The sequence below is a fragment of the Notolepis coatsorum genome (genome assembly GCF_963971535.1).
Source record: "Notolepis coatsorum genome assembly, chromosome: 16".
NCBI lineage: Eukaryota > Metazoa > Chordata > Actinopteri > Aulopiformes > Paralepididae > Notolepis > Notolepis coatsorum.
Window position 1 is genome coordinate 15,606,967 of NC_140180.1, and position 15,295 is coordinate 15,622,261.

General features: G+C 42.5%; 1 protein-coding gene across 2 annotated transcripts; it reads left to right on the forward strand.

Moving 5' to 3' along the window:
* Positions 1-230: 230 nt before the first annotated feature.
* LOC311243265 (dual specificity protein kinase CLK4-like) lies at positions 231-13,227 on the forward strand. 2 transcript variants are annotated; one of them, XM_084332422.1, is made up of 13 exons: positions 231-342; positions 2,986-3,146; positions 6,889-7,132; positions 7,858-7,954; positions 8,302-8,368; positions 8,766-8,882; positions 9,731-9,897; positions 10,036-10,130; positions 10,258-10,387; positions 10,499-10,581; positions 10,691-10,770; positions 11,600-11,690; positions 12,444-13,227. In XM_084332422.1, the coding sequence occupies exons 1-13, from the start codon at positions 340-342 to the stop codon at positions 12,606-12,608; spliced, it is 1,500 nt and encodes a 499-aa protein (XP_084188548.1). In that variant the 5' UTR covers positions 231-339; the 3' UTR covers positions 12,609-13,227. The 2 variants fall into 2 exon arrangements, with proteins under 2 accessions (XP_084188548.1, XP_084188549.1); XM_084332423.1 differs by lacking the exons at positions 231-342; positions 2,986-3,146; positions 7,858-7,954 and having other exon boundaries at positions 7,091-7,132.
* Positions 13,228-15,295: the final 2,068 nt, after the last annotated feature.

Consider the following 15,295-nt stretch of genomic DNA (forward strand, 5'->3'; position numbering starts at 1 on the left):
ATGTAACGCGGAAGTGCCATGGTTTATAGAATTGAACTAATGGACGCTTGGACGATGTCCCCATTTCACCCCCCTCATGAGCTCCATGTAACGCGGAAGTGCCTATAGAGTTGAACCAATGGACGCTTGGACGACGTGCCGTGCGTAAGGGCGTGTCTGTTTTTTTGGTACGTGGTCCGTGACGTAACGTATTTGGAAAGAGAACCTTCTTCTATCAGATTCCAGCACAAATCGCCATCTTTGAAGAGGTGTAGCGCGTACGGTCTTTGTCAACATTTGGGTGATTTCAGCGACTTAACAACAATTGAAATCTATTTTGAGGCACGTTACTCTTTACGGATGGTGAGAAGAAGCATTATTTTAACGTCTCGTCGAGGAACATAAACGATAGTTAACGGTTGTATATAACGATGGATATTTTCAATTTGACTAAAGTTAGCTCAGCTCGCTAACGTCAGTTAGCTTCGCCGAAGTTTCACATCGTGTTAACTGAACGTGGCTGGAAATGGATGTTTGTAGTTATTTATTTGTATTTGTATTATTATTATTATGTGTGTATTTGTTTAAGCCTCAGTCCGTATCTACTTTGGGTATAGCTAACGATGAGTCGTGTTTATCTAACGTCAACTGGCGTTACGGTGAAGTTTAGGTAACGTGTTGTTTACGTTGCTAGGCCCCTCTGCCTCGTCTTGACACCAGGCCTCACCACCCTGGTGAACACTATAGCAAAGGGCCAAGGCTAACGTTACTGCTGTTTCACTACATAAATGTGCGATTTGCTTGCTTTTACATGTTAGGAGCTAACCGAACACAGTTTAGTTTACAGTTTATTTGAGGTGCATATTAATCAACAGTATACATTTATAAATTAATACAAAAAAACTAAATAATGCCAACATTAGCAGGGTTGCTAGTTTTCAGGTGTAGTCCCTGGGCCTGGGCTAGATGTTTAAGCCACAAAATAAACAGAAAAATTGGGGAAAAAAATAGAAGGATATTAAAGCTAATAATATAAAAACAGTTTAAAACATATTCTGTACATTCACTCTCTAGGCATTTTGTGCATCTATAAAAAAATATATATAATAAAAATAAAAACGGTGTACAGGGACAAATCAAAGCTATAGATGTATAAACACTGTATAGACAGGCACACCATATGATAATCACACATGCGCACACATACATAATCATATAACCACATAATCACAATAAGGACAGTCAGGCTAGTAGGCAAGCATACTGGGGCTGCACTGCGATGTGACGAACATACTGTATTGATGATTAGAAAGCAGCCTTATTTCCAATGAATGTTAATAATTATAGTGCGAGTTTAGACAAATTCCATTTTCACAAAATAGAATGCGTAAATGTAAAACGTAATAGTTAGTTTTCTCAACAAAATGTCTTCACAATTCTTAATGTTTGTCAACCGTGTTTTTCCGGTCTACACCCCCTCCCCCCCCCAGCTGTTTTAGGCTGAGGTTAGACTAGTGTATTCCTGGCGTTTTTTTATACGTTTTTGACGACGTATCATGTCCTATCTACACAGAAACGCGTTTTTTGGCGTTTTTTTGTGGATACGGCTGAAACGCAAAATTGTGTTTGCGTTTGGAGATACGCAAAAAAAACGCCAGGAATACAGCGTGTAGTCAGCACGGAGCAGTTGTTGCGAAAACGCCCATGCGCAGTAGATACCATCTGCGTGCCCTTCCTGTGTACAGTGTGTGTGTGTTTGGGACAGAGCTCCGTGTGTTGTCAAGTTATTGTTATAAGGACCCCAGTCCAAGCTACAACAGTCTGCATTCCCTTAACAATTGTTTGTATTGAGCCGTATTGTATTGTACCCATATGCAATATGTTAAATAAAGTTTACATCCATTCATTCTGCTGGCATTACCGATTGCATGAGCTGGCTAACGTGAGCTATCAGGATTCAGACCCTGTTAGCTCAGAGTTCCTCTTTCAACTTAACAAGCATTAAACAAAATGGCCCAGTCATCTATTCACCTTTGTTTAATACACACAGCGTTGTCTCTAATGTTATCTAACTACTGATAGCTCGCGATATCATCAGTTTTGATGCTGGCTAAGTAGCGTGAGCTAACAATGCTACAATGCTACCGATCGTTTTTTAGCCTAAACTATCCGCTCTTGGTGGTCACTTGTGTTGATGTTAGTTTTGTTTCATCAACAAATGACAGGCAGAACACACAGTGAATGTATCCGTTTTGTTTATTGCACTTTTATTAGGCTTTGCTGAAAAAAGAATTGCTGCATTGAGCAAGATGGTGGCGCGGCATAGGCGCCTGCCTTGTTGACATTTTCTTTGCTGGAGCTTCCAGGAAGTGTATTGGCACATTCGTTCTGATTGGTTGAAATTGCCTTCATGTTTGCCACCTACTGCCACCTACTGCTTTGGCAGTGTACTACATCAGTGTGCTTGGCTGACAAAAACGAAAAAAAAACGAAAGTGTGACTCGAGGCGCATGACGTCGCGGCGATACGCGGCGATGCGTATAAGAAAACAATACGAAGATGATACGAAAGGTGTAACCTCAGCCTTAGTCTATTGCTCCACCCTGCTGACGTGTGGTTATGTTGTTGCTGCTAAGGTTATAGCAGGACGCATATGTGTGTGTAATACTGTGTGTATATATATACAGATTGTTTTATAATTAGTTCAGTACAAATACAGATTCAAAACGCAATATTCACTGTAACCAAATTAGAATTTCGGTTGCCATGACATTTGATTACTTGGTATTGTATTCTTTTCATTTGGCATTGTATTAATTAAGCGCCAACCATTTCTTTCTGACCTATAGTTTTGAGAACATTTTTCCCTTGTCTTTATATTCAAATCGAATTGTATTGCCTATATTTATGTCTTTCTTGTCTTTATGACTTATTACCCTGCCTATACCTGCACCTCCCCTCCCCCGTGCTGCTACTGTCTTTAACATAAAGTGTTTGTCTTTTCAGATGCGGCAGTCAAAACGAATGCGTTCTCCGGGCGCATGGCTGAACGAGTGCAGCTGGGAGGAGAGGGTCGAGAACCGCAAGAGAAGGAAACGAGACTCGCACAGCAGCGAGAGGGAGAACAAGTCCCGAAGGCTTCAACATCACTACAAAACCTATGAGGGGTAAACGTCATTCTAGTTACCACCCGTCACACCCAACACCTCTTTGAGCAGTCCTCTTACACATTCCACCAAATGTATTGTCGTACACATCGCTCCTCTCCTTCACAAATTACTTGCAGATCTTTCTTAGACCACCCTTTCCTTTGCATGTAAAAATCAAATGTATTTACAAATTTTTTATTTTCTTTATGTTTTTGCCATTGTTTGTTTATAGCAGAAAACGTATCAGTAACACGTTTCTGTTGAAATGATTCAGGAGTGTTGACCACAGTCAAATGGGAAAAGTAACTCAAAATGACAATCTAGAATCAAATCTCTGCATGTACTGAATCAAGAATTGGATTTATGAATACATTTTGAATCCAATCGTGACTCCAAGAATCTAAATAGAATCGCAAGGTTTCACAAATCGCACACCCCTAGTTTTCTTTTTATATCATGGAATGATATTAGCCGATACAACATTCAGGGTTTGTGGATTATACTAGGGAAACCCTGGAAGGGGATAAAATACCCCAAATTATTGCCCAAAAAAGAGAGTTTTGTCCAGTAACCAGGATCTTCTCAGATTAAGCTAAAGGTGCCCACTTCTACTCTAATAATAAGTTACTCTCAAGACAGCTAGGGTTATTCTTGGTAGACAACCGACACCCACTGGGTGCCTGGCCTCTATACACTTCTGAGGCTTTTATGGATGCTTAGTTGGCGAAGGGGGTTGTTGTCATATGTAGTTCATGGGTACTTTGAGAGCACATACTGAGGTGCAAACGTTATTAGAATACAATTCAGATGTCTTTATGCAGGGGAACGGTGCTATTGGAGTTCATGCGCTGAATAGAAAGACTATTTTTGGCATTGAATGTTTAGATTTTGATTTAGGCAGACCAAAACAATCTTAAATTGGCTGCCTAATGATTTGAGGTTAAACAATATGGGGCTCTGTACTAGGTGTAGAAGCCTAGATACATTCACCCACTAGCAGACTATAAAGCCTTTAATCCCTCACATGATGCCAGTGAGTCAGGGTGCGCATGTATGTGTTTGGCGGAAGGTAGGCTTTGAGAAGAGTGAGGTGCTACGGGTGTGTCCCTAAAAAAAAAAAGCTTTAACTGTTTCCAAGGCAAAACATTTGGATACGGATAATGGCGATTTATAAAAATCTGCATAACTGCAACTGTGTGCGTATATTGATTGAGGCATGGCCATGTTTCCTGGCTGTAAATTTAATTTAATTTCAAACCTTTATTTAAACTCGAAAGGCAACTGAGATTTCCCTCATTTACAGACACGTCGAGTGTACATACAGAGGTAAGCAAAAAAAAAAGAAAGGGCATATAAAATAACAATAAGACAATTAAGGATAACAATCAATTAAGATATGTGCAACTTGATTGACAATGGTTGGATATCAAGGAGAATCTCAAGCTTTAAGGACTGTTGGAGAACTTAAGAGTTCATTCCATGAGCTAGAGGCATTATAGCTAAATGCAGATTTACCCTGTTCCGAGCAAACTCGAGGGACCATCTAGTCACTAGAACAGTTTCCATAGGTTCCATTCCAATAATGATGTAGTATAAGGAGGTAGCTTACCAATAATAATGATGTAGTATAAGGAGGTAGCTTACCAATAATGATGTAGTATAAGGAGGTAGCTTACCAATAATAATGATGTAGTATAAGAAGGTAGCTTACCAATAATGATGTAGTATAAGGAGGTAGCTTACCAATAATAATGATGTAGTATAAGGAGGTAGCTTACCAATAATGATGTAGTATAAGGAGGTAGCTTACCAATAATAATGATGTAGTATAAGGAGGTAGCTTACCAATAATAATGATGTAGTATAAGGAGGTAGCTTACCAATAATAATGATGTAGTATAAGGAGGTAGCTTACCAATAATAATGATGTAGTATAAGGAGGTAGCTTACCAATAATAATGATGTAGTATAAGGAGGTAGCTTACCAATAATAATGATGTAGTATAAGGAGGTAGCTTACCAATAATAATGATGTAGTATAAGGAGGTAGCTTACCAATAATGATGTAGTATAAGGAGGTAGCTTACCAATAATAATGATGTAGTATAAGGAGGTAGCTTACCAATAATAATGATGTGGTATAAGGAGGTAGCTTACCAATAATAATGATGTAGTATAAGGAGGTAGCTTACCAATAATAATGATGTAGTATAAGGAGGTAGCTTACCAATAATAATGATGTAGTATAAGGAGGTAGCTTACCAATAATAATGATGTAGTATAAGGAGGTAGCTTACCAATAATAATGATGTAGTATAAGGAGGTAGCTTACCAATAATAATGATGTAGTATAAGGAGGTAGCTTACCAAGGGCCTATGTTACCAGTGTTGCGCCTCCATCAGCGAGTACCAACCAACCTTCTCATAAAGGATGGTGATGAGTTTCTTATCTTATCATTAGGCTGCGGTTACACCTTCGTTTCGTTTTCAGATGAGTTTCACTTTTTCCAGGTCGCAACGTAGCGGTAGCCGAGTGAGAATTTTTTTTGCAACCCGAGTACAGTGATGTAGTACACTGCCAAAGCAGTAGGTGGCAGTAGATGGCGAACATGAAGGCTTGAATGTGTCAATACTCTTCCTGCAAAGAAAATGTCAACAAGGCGCCGCCATCTTTAAATGCCTATTTACCCAATGCAGCACTTATTTTTCAGCAAAGTGTAATAAAAGTGCAATAAACAAAACGGATACATTCACTGTGTTCTGCCTCTCATTTGTTGATGAAACAAAACTAACATCAACACAAGTGACCACCAAGAGCGGATAGTTTAGTCTCAAAAAGGATCGGCAATGTTGTTAGCTACATTGTTAGCTACATGCTAACGTGAATGGAATATGCCAGTATAACAGTATAGCATTGTGGCTAGAAGCTAACGCTAGCTCACGTTAACCAGCCAGCACCAAACTGATGATATCGGGAGCTATCAGTAGCTAGATAACATTAGAGACAACGCTGTGTGTATTAAACAAAGGTGAATAGATGACTGGGCCATTTTGTTTAATGCTTGTTAAGATTGAAAGAGGAGCTTGAGCTAACAGGGTCTGATAGCTAACGCTAGCTCACGTTAGCCAGCGGCAGTGCTCATGCAATCGGTAATGCTAGCAGAATGAATGGATGTAAACTTTATTTAACATATTGCATAATGGGTACAATACAATACGGCTCAATACAAACAATTGTTAAGGGAATGCAGACTGTTGCAGCTTGGACTGGGGTCCTTATAACAATAACTTGACAACACATGGTAGCTGCAGCTATTTGGGACAGCTCTGTTGTCACCGGAAGGGCACGCAGATGGTATCTACTGCGCATGGGCGTTGAGCAACAACGGCTCCGCGCAGATTACGTTATGTTGTCGGCGAGTTTTTGGCGCTACTCCAAAACGGAAACACAATTTAGCGTTTTCAGTAGGGCCACAGCGTATCCAGCAAAAACGGCATTTCTATGTAATAGGGACAGCAAACGTATTCAAAAACGTATAAAAACGAGCACAAAAACACTGTAACAAGGGCCTTAGTGATGAATCGGAGGGCAGTTTTCAAAATAAACATTTTTACATAAAAGGCTGAAGGATAAGGTGTCCGGCTGCAGAGATGACCCATCAGGCCCCTCCCGTCGGTTCCAGAGTCATTCTATAGCAGGGGTCAAGCCTCTCCACTCCCCGTCTCTGACTCTGTTTATCATCTTCACCTGTGGCTGTAGGCATTACCTGGAAAGCCGTAGTCTGAACCAGAATCTGGCCACGAGAGAAAGGCGGCCGCAGGAGACAGCGGATGACCAGGCGTACGGCGAGGACAGCCGCGTGACCGCCTGCCACAAGGACTGGAACCACTACAGCAGGTCGTCGGGTCGGAGCGGCCGCAGCAGGCCTAGCAGGCCGAGCCCCTCTCGCAGGCGCCGGGACAGAGGGCGCCGGCAGAGCCCTTCTCACCACAGCTCCCACTCGGTATGAACCCCACCCCCCGACACCCACCTCTCCCCCTCTCTCATACCTTTCTGAGCCACCAAAGCGAAAGTGGTCGTTATTACGGGTGTCCAGTCAGAGCTCGACACCTTCCCCCCCCCCCCCCCCCCCCTTGTGTATCTGTATCTGTGTGTGCCGTACCCCTCAGTATTAAGTATAGGTGCCGGGTAATTGCAAACAGGGGGGACTTGATAGCAGCTAAAGAATGAATGGATAGTGAGTGTTGTTGATGAGTAATTTGCTCGAGAAAGTGGATCCATTATTTTAGCCTGAAATCGTAGTGGGCTTATGGGGCTTGGTAGGAAGCATTAAAGATGTAACGGGGGGGGGGGGGGGGGGGAATGATCAAAGTATATATCGAAAAGATTGTGATCTACCTTTATTTTTTTCCTGTATTTGCTCTGAGAAAGTCTCTCATGAAAATCTTGTTGCCATGTTTTTCTTCTGTAACACACACTATGGTGGCTGGCGCCCAATTGCCTTTCTCTGGTGGGCTGAATTTGAATTTGCCGCTTCGTCCGTCCACTCACCTGGCGCGGCGTTACTGAACGGGGCTCCGATTGTATCCGCTACCCCACACCACCTCCTCCCCCCCTCTTCGGCCCCGGGTTGATTGATTGACTGACGATGGTGTCGCGGTTGTGGGCGGCCTGGTGCTGACTGACTGACTGATGATGCTGGGTTGTTGATGTGATGGTGGCGTGCAGAGGAGGAGCCAACGACGACGGAAAAGAACCACGAGTGTTGAGGATGATGACGAGGGTCACCTAATCTATCGCAGAGGAGACATGCTGAGAGCGAGATGTATAGAATATATACCTTTTTCTACTGTTGTTCACTCTACTATCTCTCTCTCTCACACTTACCCTCTCTCTCTATTGTTTGTTTTTGGATTGTTTTGTTAAAAAAAATATATATTTTTGAGTAACAATAACGTAATTTGTAGAGTTAGATTACCGCTCTGGCGGTGTTGTAACAACGTAAATGGAATCTTGCGCTGTATGCCAGCGGCCTCCGGTTCAGAAGCCTGTGGTCGTGCCGCAGCCGAACGGAGCTGTTTCTAATAGTGAGATGGTCAGCAAGGGGGGCAGATATTTTCTTTACTCCCGTCATTCCTGTGGTCCTAACTATACCTCTTTATTCCCTGTTAGATGAGGTTGTGTCTACTCTAGGAGAAGGTGCCTTTGGGAAGGTCGTCGAATGCATTGATCATTCTAAGTAAGTCTATTGAGAAATATTACATTGGATTCAAATGTATTGTCATCATACAGCACAAGCACAGTGCAACGGAAATACGTTTGGCATCCAACCAGAGTGCAAATGAAACGGTAAAGTGCAATAGTGATATATAATGTACAGGTGATTAAACTGGGTATAAAATATATAAATGAGTACAACTGAGTATAGTGCTAATCGGATGTATGTAGAGTTGTAGTATTAATGATACAGGTAGTAAGTCACACTGGCCAGCAGCGTAACTAGTAACCGTAGGTAAGGGATGCGTACAGATGTCTAATATGTGAGACGGGTGATTGGAAGGTCTTTTCTGTGACCGTTGTTCTTTGTCCTCCTTTTTTATAAAATGTCTCTTCTGTGGTTTCTCTCTCTCTGCCAGAGACGGAGCTCGCGTGGCTCTGAAGATCATTAAAAACATAGACCGCTACCGCGAGGCGGCGATGTCTGAGGTGGAGATCCTCGACCAGATGAACTCCCTGGATGCTGATCGCAAACAGTAAGCACTGCTGTAGGAGGCGTCACTACCACACTACAGAGGGTTAACCTTTCACTGACCCACTAGACGGTTAACCGTCTGTAGTGTGGTAGTGAAGGGGTTAACCTTCTGTGGTGTGGTAGTGGAAGGGTTAACCTTCTGTGTTGTGATTGTGAAAGGGTTAACCCTTTGTCATCTGGTAGTGAAAGGGTTAACCTTCTGTATGTGCTTGTGAAAGGGTTAACCCTTTGGTAGTGAAAGGGTTAAACCCTCTTTGCACAGCTGCTGAAATAACAAACGTATGTGTGACCACGTTACTTGGATGTATTATGCCGTGAACTGCCGGGGGGGGGGGGAAGAGAGATTTTATTTTTATTACAAACGCAATGTAAAGAATGGGATAGACAAAAAAAAATATCATGTATATTATTAAGAATTATTTGATAATCATACCACTAATATTTGTAATCAAATAATGCACCCCCTCCCCTGGTGACTCCCTCCCCTAATAAGGAATGATGCACCGTAGAAAAGCATGCTCCCTTTTATAGAAGCCATCAGATAATTCATCAAATGAAAGAAGCCTGGGGCGGAGTGGGGCGCCCTCGTGGCGCACCGCCATAGTGCCTCGCACACCTACGCGGCCGGCCCGGGTTCGCCTCCCGCTCCCGGAGATGATTTGTTGCATGTCCTCTCCCGTTCTCCCTCTCCTCTGTCGGTCCTGTATGGCCATAAAAAATGGAAGCTGTAAAAATGCTAAAATAAATCTTTAAAAAAAAATGAAAGAAGCCTGTGCCTTTTTTATCTCACCTCTCCCTCTCTCTCTCCCTCTCCTTCTCCCTCTCTCTCCCTCTCCCTCTCTCCCTCAGTGCGTGTGTCCGCATGCTGGACTGGTTCGACCACCATGGCCATGTGTGTATAGTCTTTGAGCTGCTGGGCCTGAGCACCTACGACTTCCTGAAAGAGAACAGCTTCCAGCCTTTCCCCATAGAACACATCCGACACATGGCCTATCAGATCATCGGAGCTCTCCAATGTGAGGAACACACACATACACACACACACACACACACACACACACCACAGATCAAAGCCTGGGATGTGCAACTTGTTTTTAGTTACGGTTCTTCATGTGGCCTGTATTCATTCATCGCCCTCTCTGCTCTCATTGCAGTTCTACATAAAAACAAGCTGACTCACACAGACCTGAAGCCTGAGAACATTCTCTTCATAGACTCCAAGTACGACATCAAGTACAATAGCCAACTGGTACGTACTGAATTAAGCTTGACGCTTGCTCTCCCAGGCGGGAGGTCATCGTGCCTGCTCTGATCTTTTAAGTATGTTGTTTTGATGCCTCGGTTAAACTTAAGTTTTATTTTTTATTTTCTCTCAGAGGCGAGACGAACGCACGTTGAAAAATCCAGACGTGAAAGTGGTGGACTTCGGCAACGCCACCTACGACCACGAGCACCACACCTCTGTGGTGTCCACACGGCACTACCGCGCTCCAGAGGTCATTCTGGGTAAGAATCTCGCTTGTGACACTGCGTTCATTCCTTTGATTTCTTTTATTTTTTTCATTTGTATTGTGTGTGGTTTTTTGTTTTGTTAAGTGACCTAATTGTCTCGTTCAGATCTGGGCTGGGACCATTCGTGTGACACGTGGAGTCTGGGATGCATCCTCATCGAGTACTATCTAGGGTGCACTCTCTTCCAGGTAGGTTGCAGCAGGGCACAACCCAAGATTTTTCTTTTCCTTTCTCTTGCTCAAATTCACCTGAGATTTCTGTGAGATGAATTAATCTTTTGATATTTTCCCTCATCAGACTCATGACAGTAAGGAGCACCTTGCTATGATGGAGCGAGTCCTGGGCCCTATCCCCTCCACCCTCATGCAGAAAACCAGGCACGTCCATGCTGTCTAGCTCCGTCGTTCACGTGTCCCTTCTAGAGATCTTAGTGCGCGTTATCATTAGATGCTGAGTTCCTTCTAGAGATCTTAGTGCGCGTTATCATTAGATGCTGAGTTCCTTCTAGAGATCTTAGTGGGCGTTATCATTAGATGCTGAGTTCCTTCTAGAGATCTTAGTGGGCGTTATCATTAGATGCTGAGTTCCTTCTAGAGATCTTAGTGGGCGTTATCATTAGATGCTGAGTTCCTTCTAGAGATCTTAGTGGGCGTTATCATTAGATGCTGAGTTCCTTCTAGAGATCTTAGTGGGCGTTATCATTAGATTCTGAGTTCCTTCTAGAGATCTTAGTGGAGCTGTCATTAGATTCTGAGTTCCTTCTAGAGATCTTAGTGGAGCTATGATTAGATTGAGTTCCTTCTAGAGATCTTAGTGGGCGTTATCATTAGATGCTGAGTTCCTTCTAGAGATCTTAGTGGGCGTTATCATTAGATGCTGAGTTCCTTCTAGAGATCTTAGTGGGCGTTATCATTAGATTCTGAGTTCCTTCTAGAGATCTTAGTGGAGCTGTCATTAGATTCTGAGTTCCTTCTAGAGATCTTAGTGGAGCTATGATTAGATTCTGAGTTCCTTCTAGAGATCTTATTGGGCGTTATCATTAGATTCTGAGTTCCTTCTAGAGATCTTAGTGGAGTTATCATTAGATTCTGAGTTCCTTCTACAGATCTTAGTGGAGCCATCATTAGATTATTGAGTTCCATACGGTGTGCTTGTTAATGATTTATACATTGAGTTCTGGTGACTGACTGCTTTGTCTCCCATTAGGAAACGGCGCTATGTCCACCACTGCAAGCTGGACTGGGACGGAAACGGGTCCTCAGGGAGATACGTTAGAAAACACTGCAAACCTCTCAAGGTAAGATCTAAAGGACCCTCCGCCAGCAAACCGTGCTTTGAGACAATTCTATTGTCTGTGTCTCAGGTGTTTGGGGGTAAAATAGAATGGTAAATGTCCATATTTCTTTGGGGATATGGGTCAATGTAAAATGTTTTTTTTACATTGTTGTAGCCATAGAGAGATTCTATAACTCTTAAGCTTTCAATGACTTGTAGTTATCGCCGGAATGTTCCATTCTGAACATTCTAATCTCTCGTGTGGACACCGTACACCCAGGGTTCGCACAAGGTCCTTGAAGTGCTTTAAGTGCTTGCTTTTTGTAAAAAAAAAAAGTCTAGGCCTGGAATTCCTTAAACAGCCAATTATTTTTTAACAAGGTGCTTAAAAAGTCATTGAAATTCAAATCAACCATTCACAATGAAAGTTTTGTTCATCCATGATAAAATAGTTCTGAATCAAGAAATATAATTGTTTTAATCTAAAGTATAACTAATTGTCGGTAATTGGTTTTAAGCCATAAATATTTGATCCGATTTTCTTTTCAATAAAAAAACGGCATTTAAAAGTGAATTGTATCCTTTTAAATGCCCTTTTTAAAATGGAAAATAGTGCTTAGAAAGGTACTTGAGTCATTGAATAATGTTTGTGGGGGGGAACCCTGGTACCCCTGGAAAAGGGTCACTTCTTTGAATCGTAGTGGACACAGAGACTGACTTCCTACTCTTCTCTCTCTCTCTCTCTCTCTCTCTCTCTCTCTCTCTCTCTCCACAGCAATACATGTTGTCTCAGAGCGAGGCTCACCAGCAGCTGTTTGACCTGATAGGGAAGATGATGGAGTACGACCCGGCCAAGCGCCTCAGTCTGGACCAGGCACTTCGGCATTCCTTCTTCTCCTGCTTCCGCAAAAGCACTCGCAGTAGCAGCAGAAGAGACTGAACAGTCACCCCCCCCCCCAGCCTGGCCCGCTGACGCCATGATATGCCTGGATAAATAAGGGTTAAATAAAAAAATCTGCGTGGCTCGACTGGCCAGCCTTTACTTGAAGACTCTCAGGGAGAGGTGTAATATCTTTGACTGTATCAGTCCGCCTGCTAGGGGGTGTAAACCTCAGGCTCTACCTCCATACAGAACCATTTGGGTTCTCGAACGATTCCCATATTTGCAGACGTCCAAATTTCGCTTTCTGATTCAGTGGGTTGATCGATATGATACGATATATTGTGGTCCAGTGATTTTTTTAATTATGTATTTATTTACCAGGGACGATGCCCATGAATCAACTTTTCGGTTTAAATGTGCCGTAGTTGGCTAATGAGCTAATTACCATACAAGAGTCCCTGCTTGGCATGCATGCTTTTTTTTTTTATACGCAGGGAGGAAACTCAAGCGAACATGGGGAGAACATGCAAACGCCACACACTTTGTGATCCAGCTTAACACAATCATGTTCTTATCAAGTTAACCTGCATACAACCAAAACACATGTCACGCTCAGCACTTGAACAGAAAAACCTGAAGCGACATTCTTTTGAATATAGCAAAAAAAAACAAGAAACCTCCTGAACCGCTGGTTTATTTTCTGATGCAGTAACAATCTGAATCGGCACATGTTGGCGTTGCGTCTGCGAAATTTGAGATGGTCTTTTTTAATCGATATATAGAGCCAAATCTTCTGTATGGTTACACCCCTGCCGCCTGTCCTTAGACCACAGTTTCTCACCCTGTCACTCAAAGACCAGCATACGTTTCCTTCCGGAGGGAAGCCAATGACTTGACTTATTGTTTTCCACTCGTTTTATTCTTAATTTCATTTCTCCCCCCCCCCCCTTCTCTTTTATGGTCTTAAATCAAGCAGTGTGTAGCTTCTGAATGTGTACTTGTGTGCCGAGCCTGGTACAGCTTTGGTTAGCCATAAAAAAAAAAAAAGCCTCAAAATCAGTTAGTCCATAGGCTTTCTCTGTCGGGAAGCTGACTTCTTACTGAATGACATGGGTTGAGAAACACCGCTTTAGTTGTTTTCTGTCCTGCCGGCGTTAATTTATTAAGCATTGTCCAGCTGTAGCTGCTCTATTGCAGGGCGAATAAATATTTGTAAATATACGATGTCCCCCTTTTTCCAGTGTGAATGGATTTGGAACTTTTGTGATACCAGTGTACTTTTCCTCAATAAAAATGATTTTGTTGTACATGAGTTTGTGTTTCCATATTTATCTGTGTGATCCAAATGTAAGCAAAAAGCTAGCCCCGCTGTGATTTTTTTTTTAATGACAATGAAGATGTGTTTTAATTCTCTTCATTTCTTGACTTGTCTCTAATTGGTAATTTGTTTAGTTTGTCATTGTATTTGCTGTGTTTTGTGTAGGTAATCATTGGGAGTAAAATAGACCTATTCTCCTGCTTATATTAGAGGAAAGTTCCATACAGATTATTCTCCATCTACAGTTCAAATACTTTCAAAGAATGAATGTGAATATAGTCCACATTTAAGATAATCCAACACGATCACGGATTTGTCTTTTCACTAAATATGAATTGTGTCCGATAGTAAATGTGCTTAAGTTGCTGTGACCCCCTTGGTGCACAGGGTGGCAGTAGAGAGCCGTTATATCGCACCCTTGACTACAGTAGATTGGGCTCGTTCTGCCGGAGTGGGATGGAGTGTAAAGTACGGAGTACATGTCAGTTAGGAGCGTGGTGGAACCAAACAACACTGGGCCATTCAGCGTTGTAGTAGGAGAGTAAACTCAATTACCCAGCTATTTGATTGTGAAATAAGTTTACCCACGCCTGTAAAAACCCGTTAAAATCGTTATGATTTCATTCACAAGAGCCATATAGATTATTATTGCCGGGATCAAATTGATTCGAGTTCCGTTAAAATAGGGTATAATGTTTGTGAATTAAACAAAGGGATATACTAATTGATTTCACCACCAACGGATAAAAAGACATTGCGTCGTAGTAGAGTGAATGCTCTCTCAGCTCGTGCAGGTAGGCAGTGCTCGCTGGCAGGTTCTCTATTACCATGTCCACATAGATATTTGTATTCTCAAATAACTCCTCCTCCTCTGGTGTCTCTCCTCTTCACAGGAGCACGTGAGAGCGTATCAGCAGTCCACAGTATAGATATCTATGGTCCACAGGCTCTTCCCTGGCACATGTGCAATGGAATAGGAATAGCGCATCAGGCGCATCCGGAAGCGCAGAATCCGTGGAGGGAGATCATCCAACGCCTGAGATCATCCAACATACTAGGACCGCTACTATTCCTAATTTATGCAAATGACATGTCGTCAGCTTGTGACTGCAACTTGTTCCTGTTTGTGGACGACTCAGCCCTGCTGGTCTCTGACAAGAACAAGTTACAGGTTGAAAAAGCCCTCAGCTCGGAACTAGGCAAAATCTGCATATGGCTCGCCGACAACAAACTATCATTACACATGGGCAAAACAGAGTCCATTCTCTTCGGTTCAAATAACAAACTCAGCAAGACCGACGGCTTCTCGGTTGCAGTGGGTGACAATATTATCACAAGGAAAGATGAAATTACCTACCTGGGTTCCATCCTAGAGGCTAATCTTTCCTGTGACAAAATGGCATCCAACGAACGCGATTCTTGTACC

Coding starts and splice junctions, on each gene's coding strand:
- LOC311243265 (XM_084332422.1), top strand. Junction 7,955..8,301: donor AGACATGCTGAGAGCGAGAT/GTATAGAATATA, acceptor ATTCCCTGTTAG/ATGAGGTTGTGTCTACTCTA. Junction 9,898..10,035: donor GATCATCGGAGCTCTCCAAT/GTGAGGAACACA, acceptor CTCTCATTGCAG/TTCTACATAAAAACAAGCTG.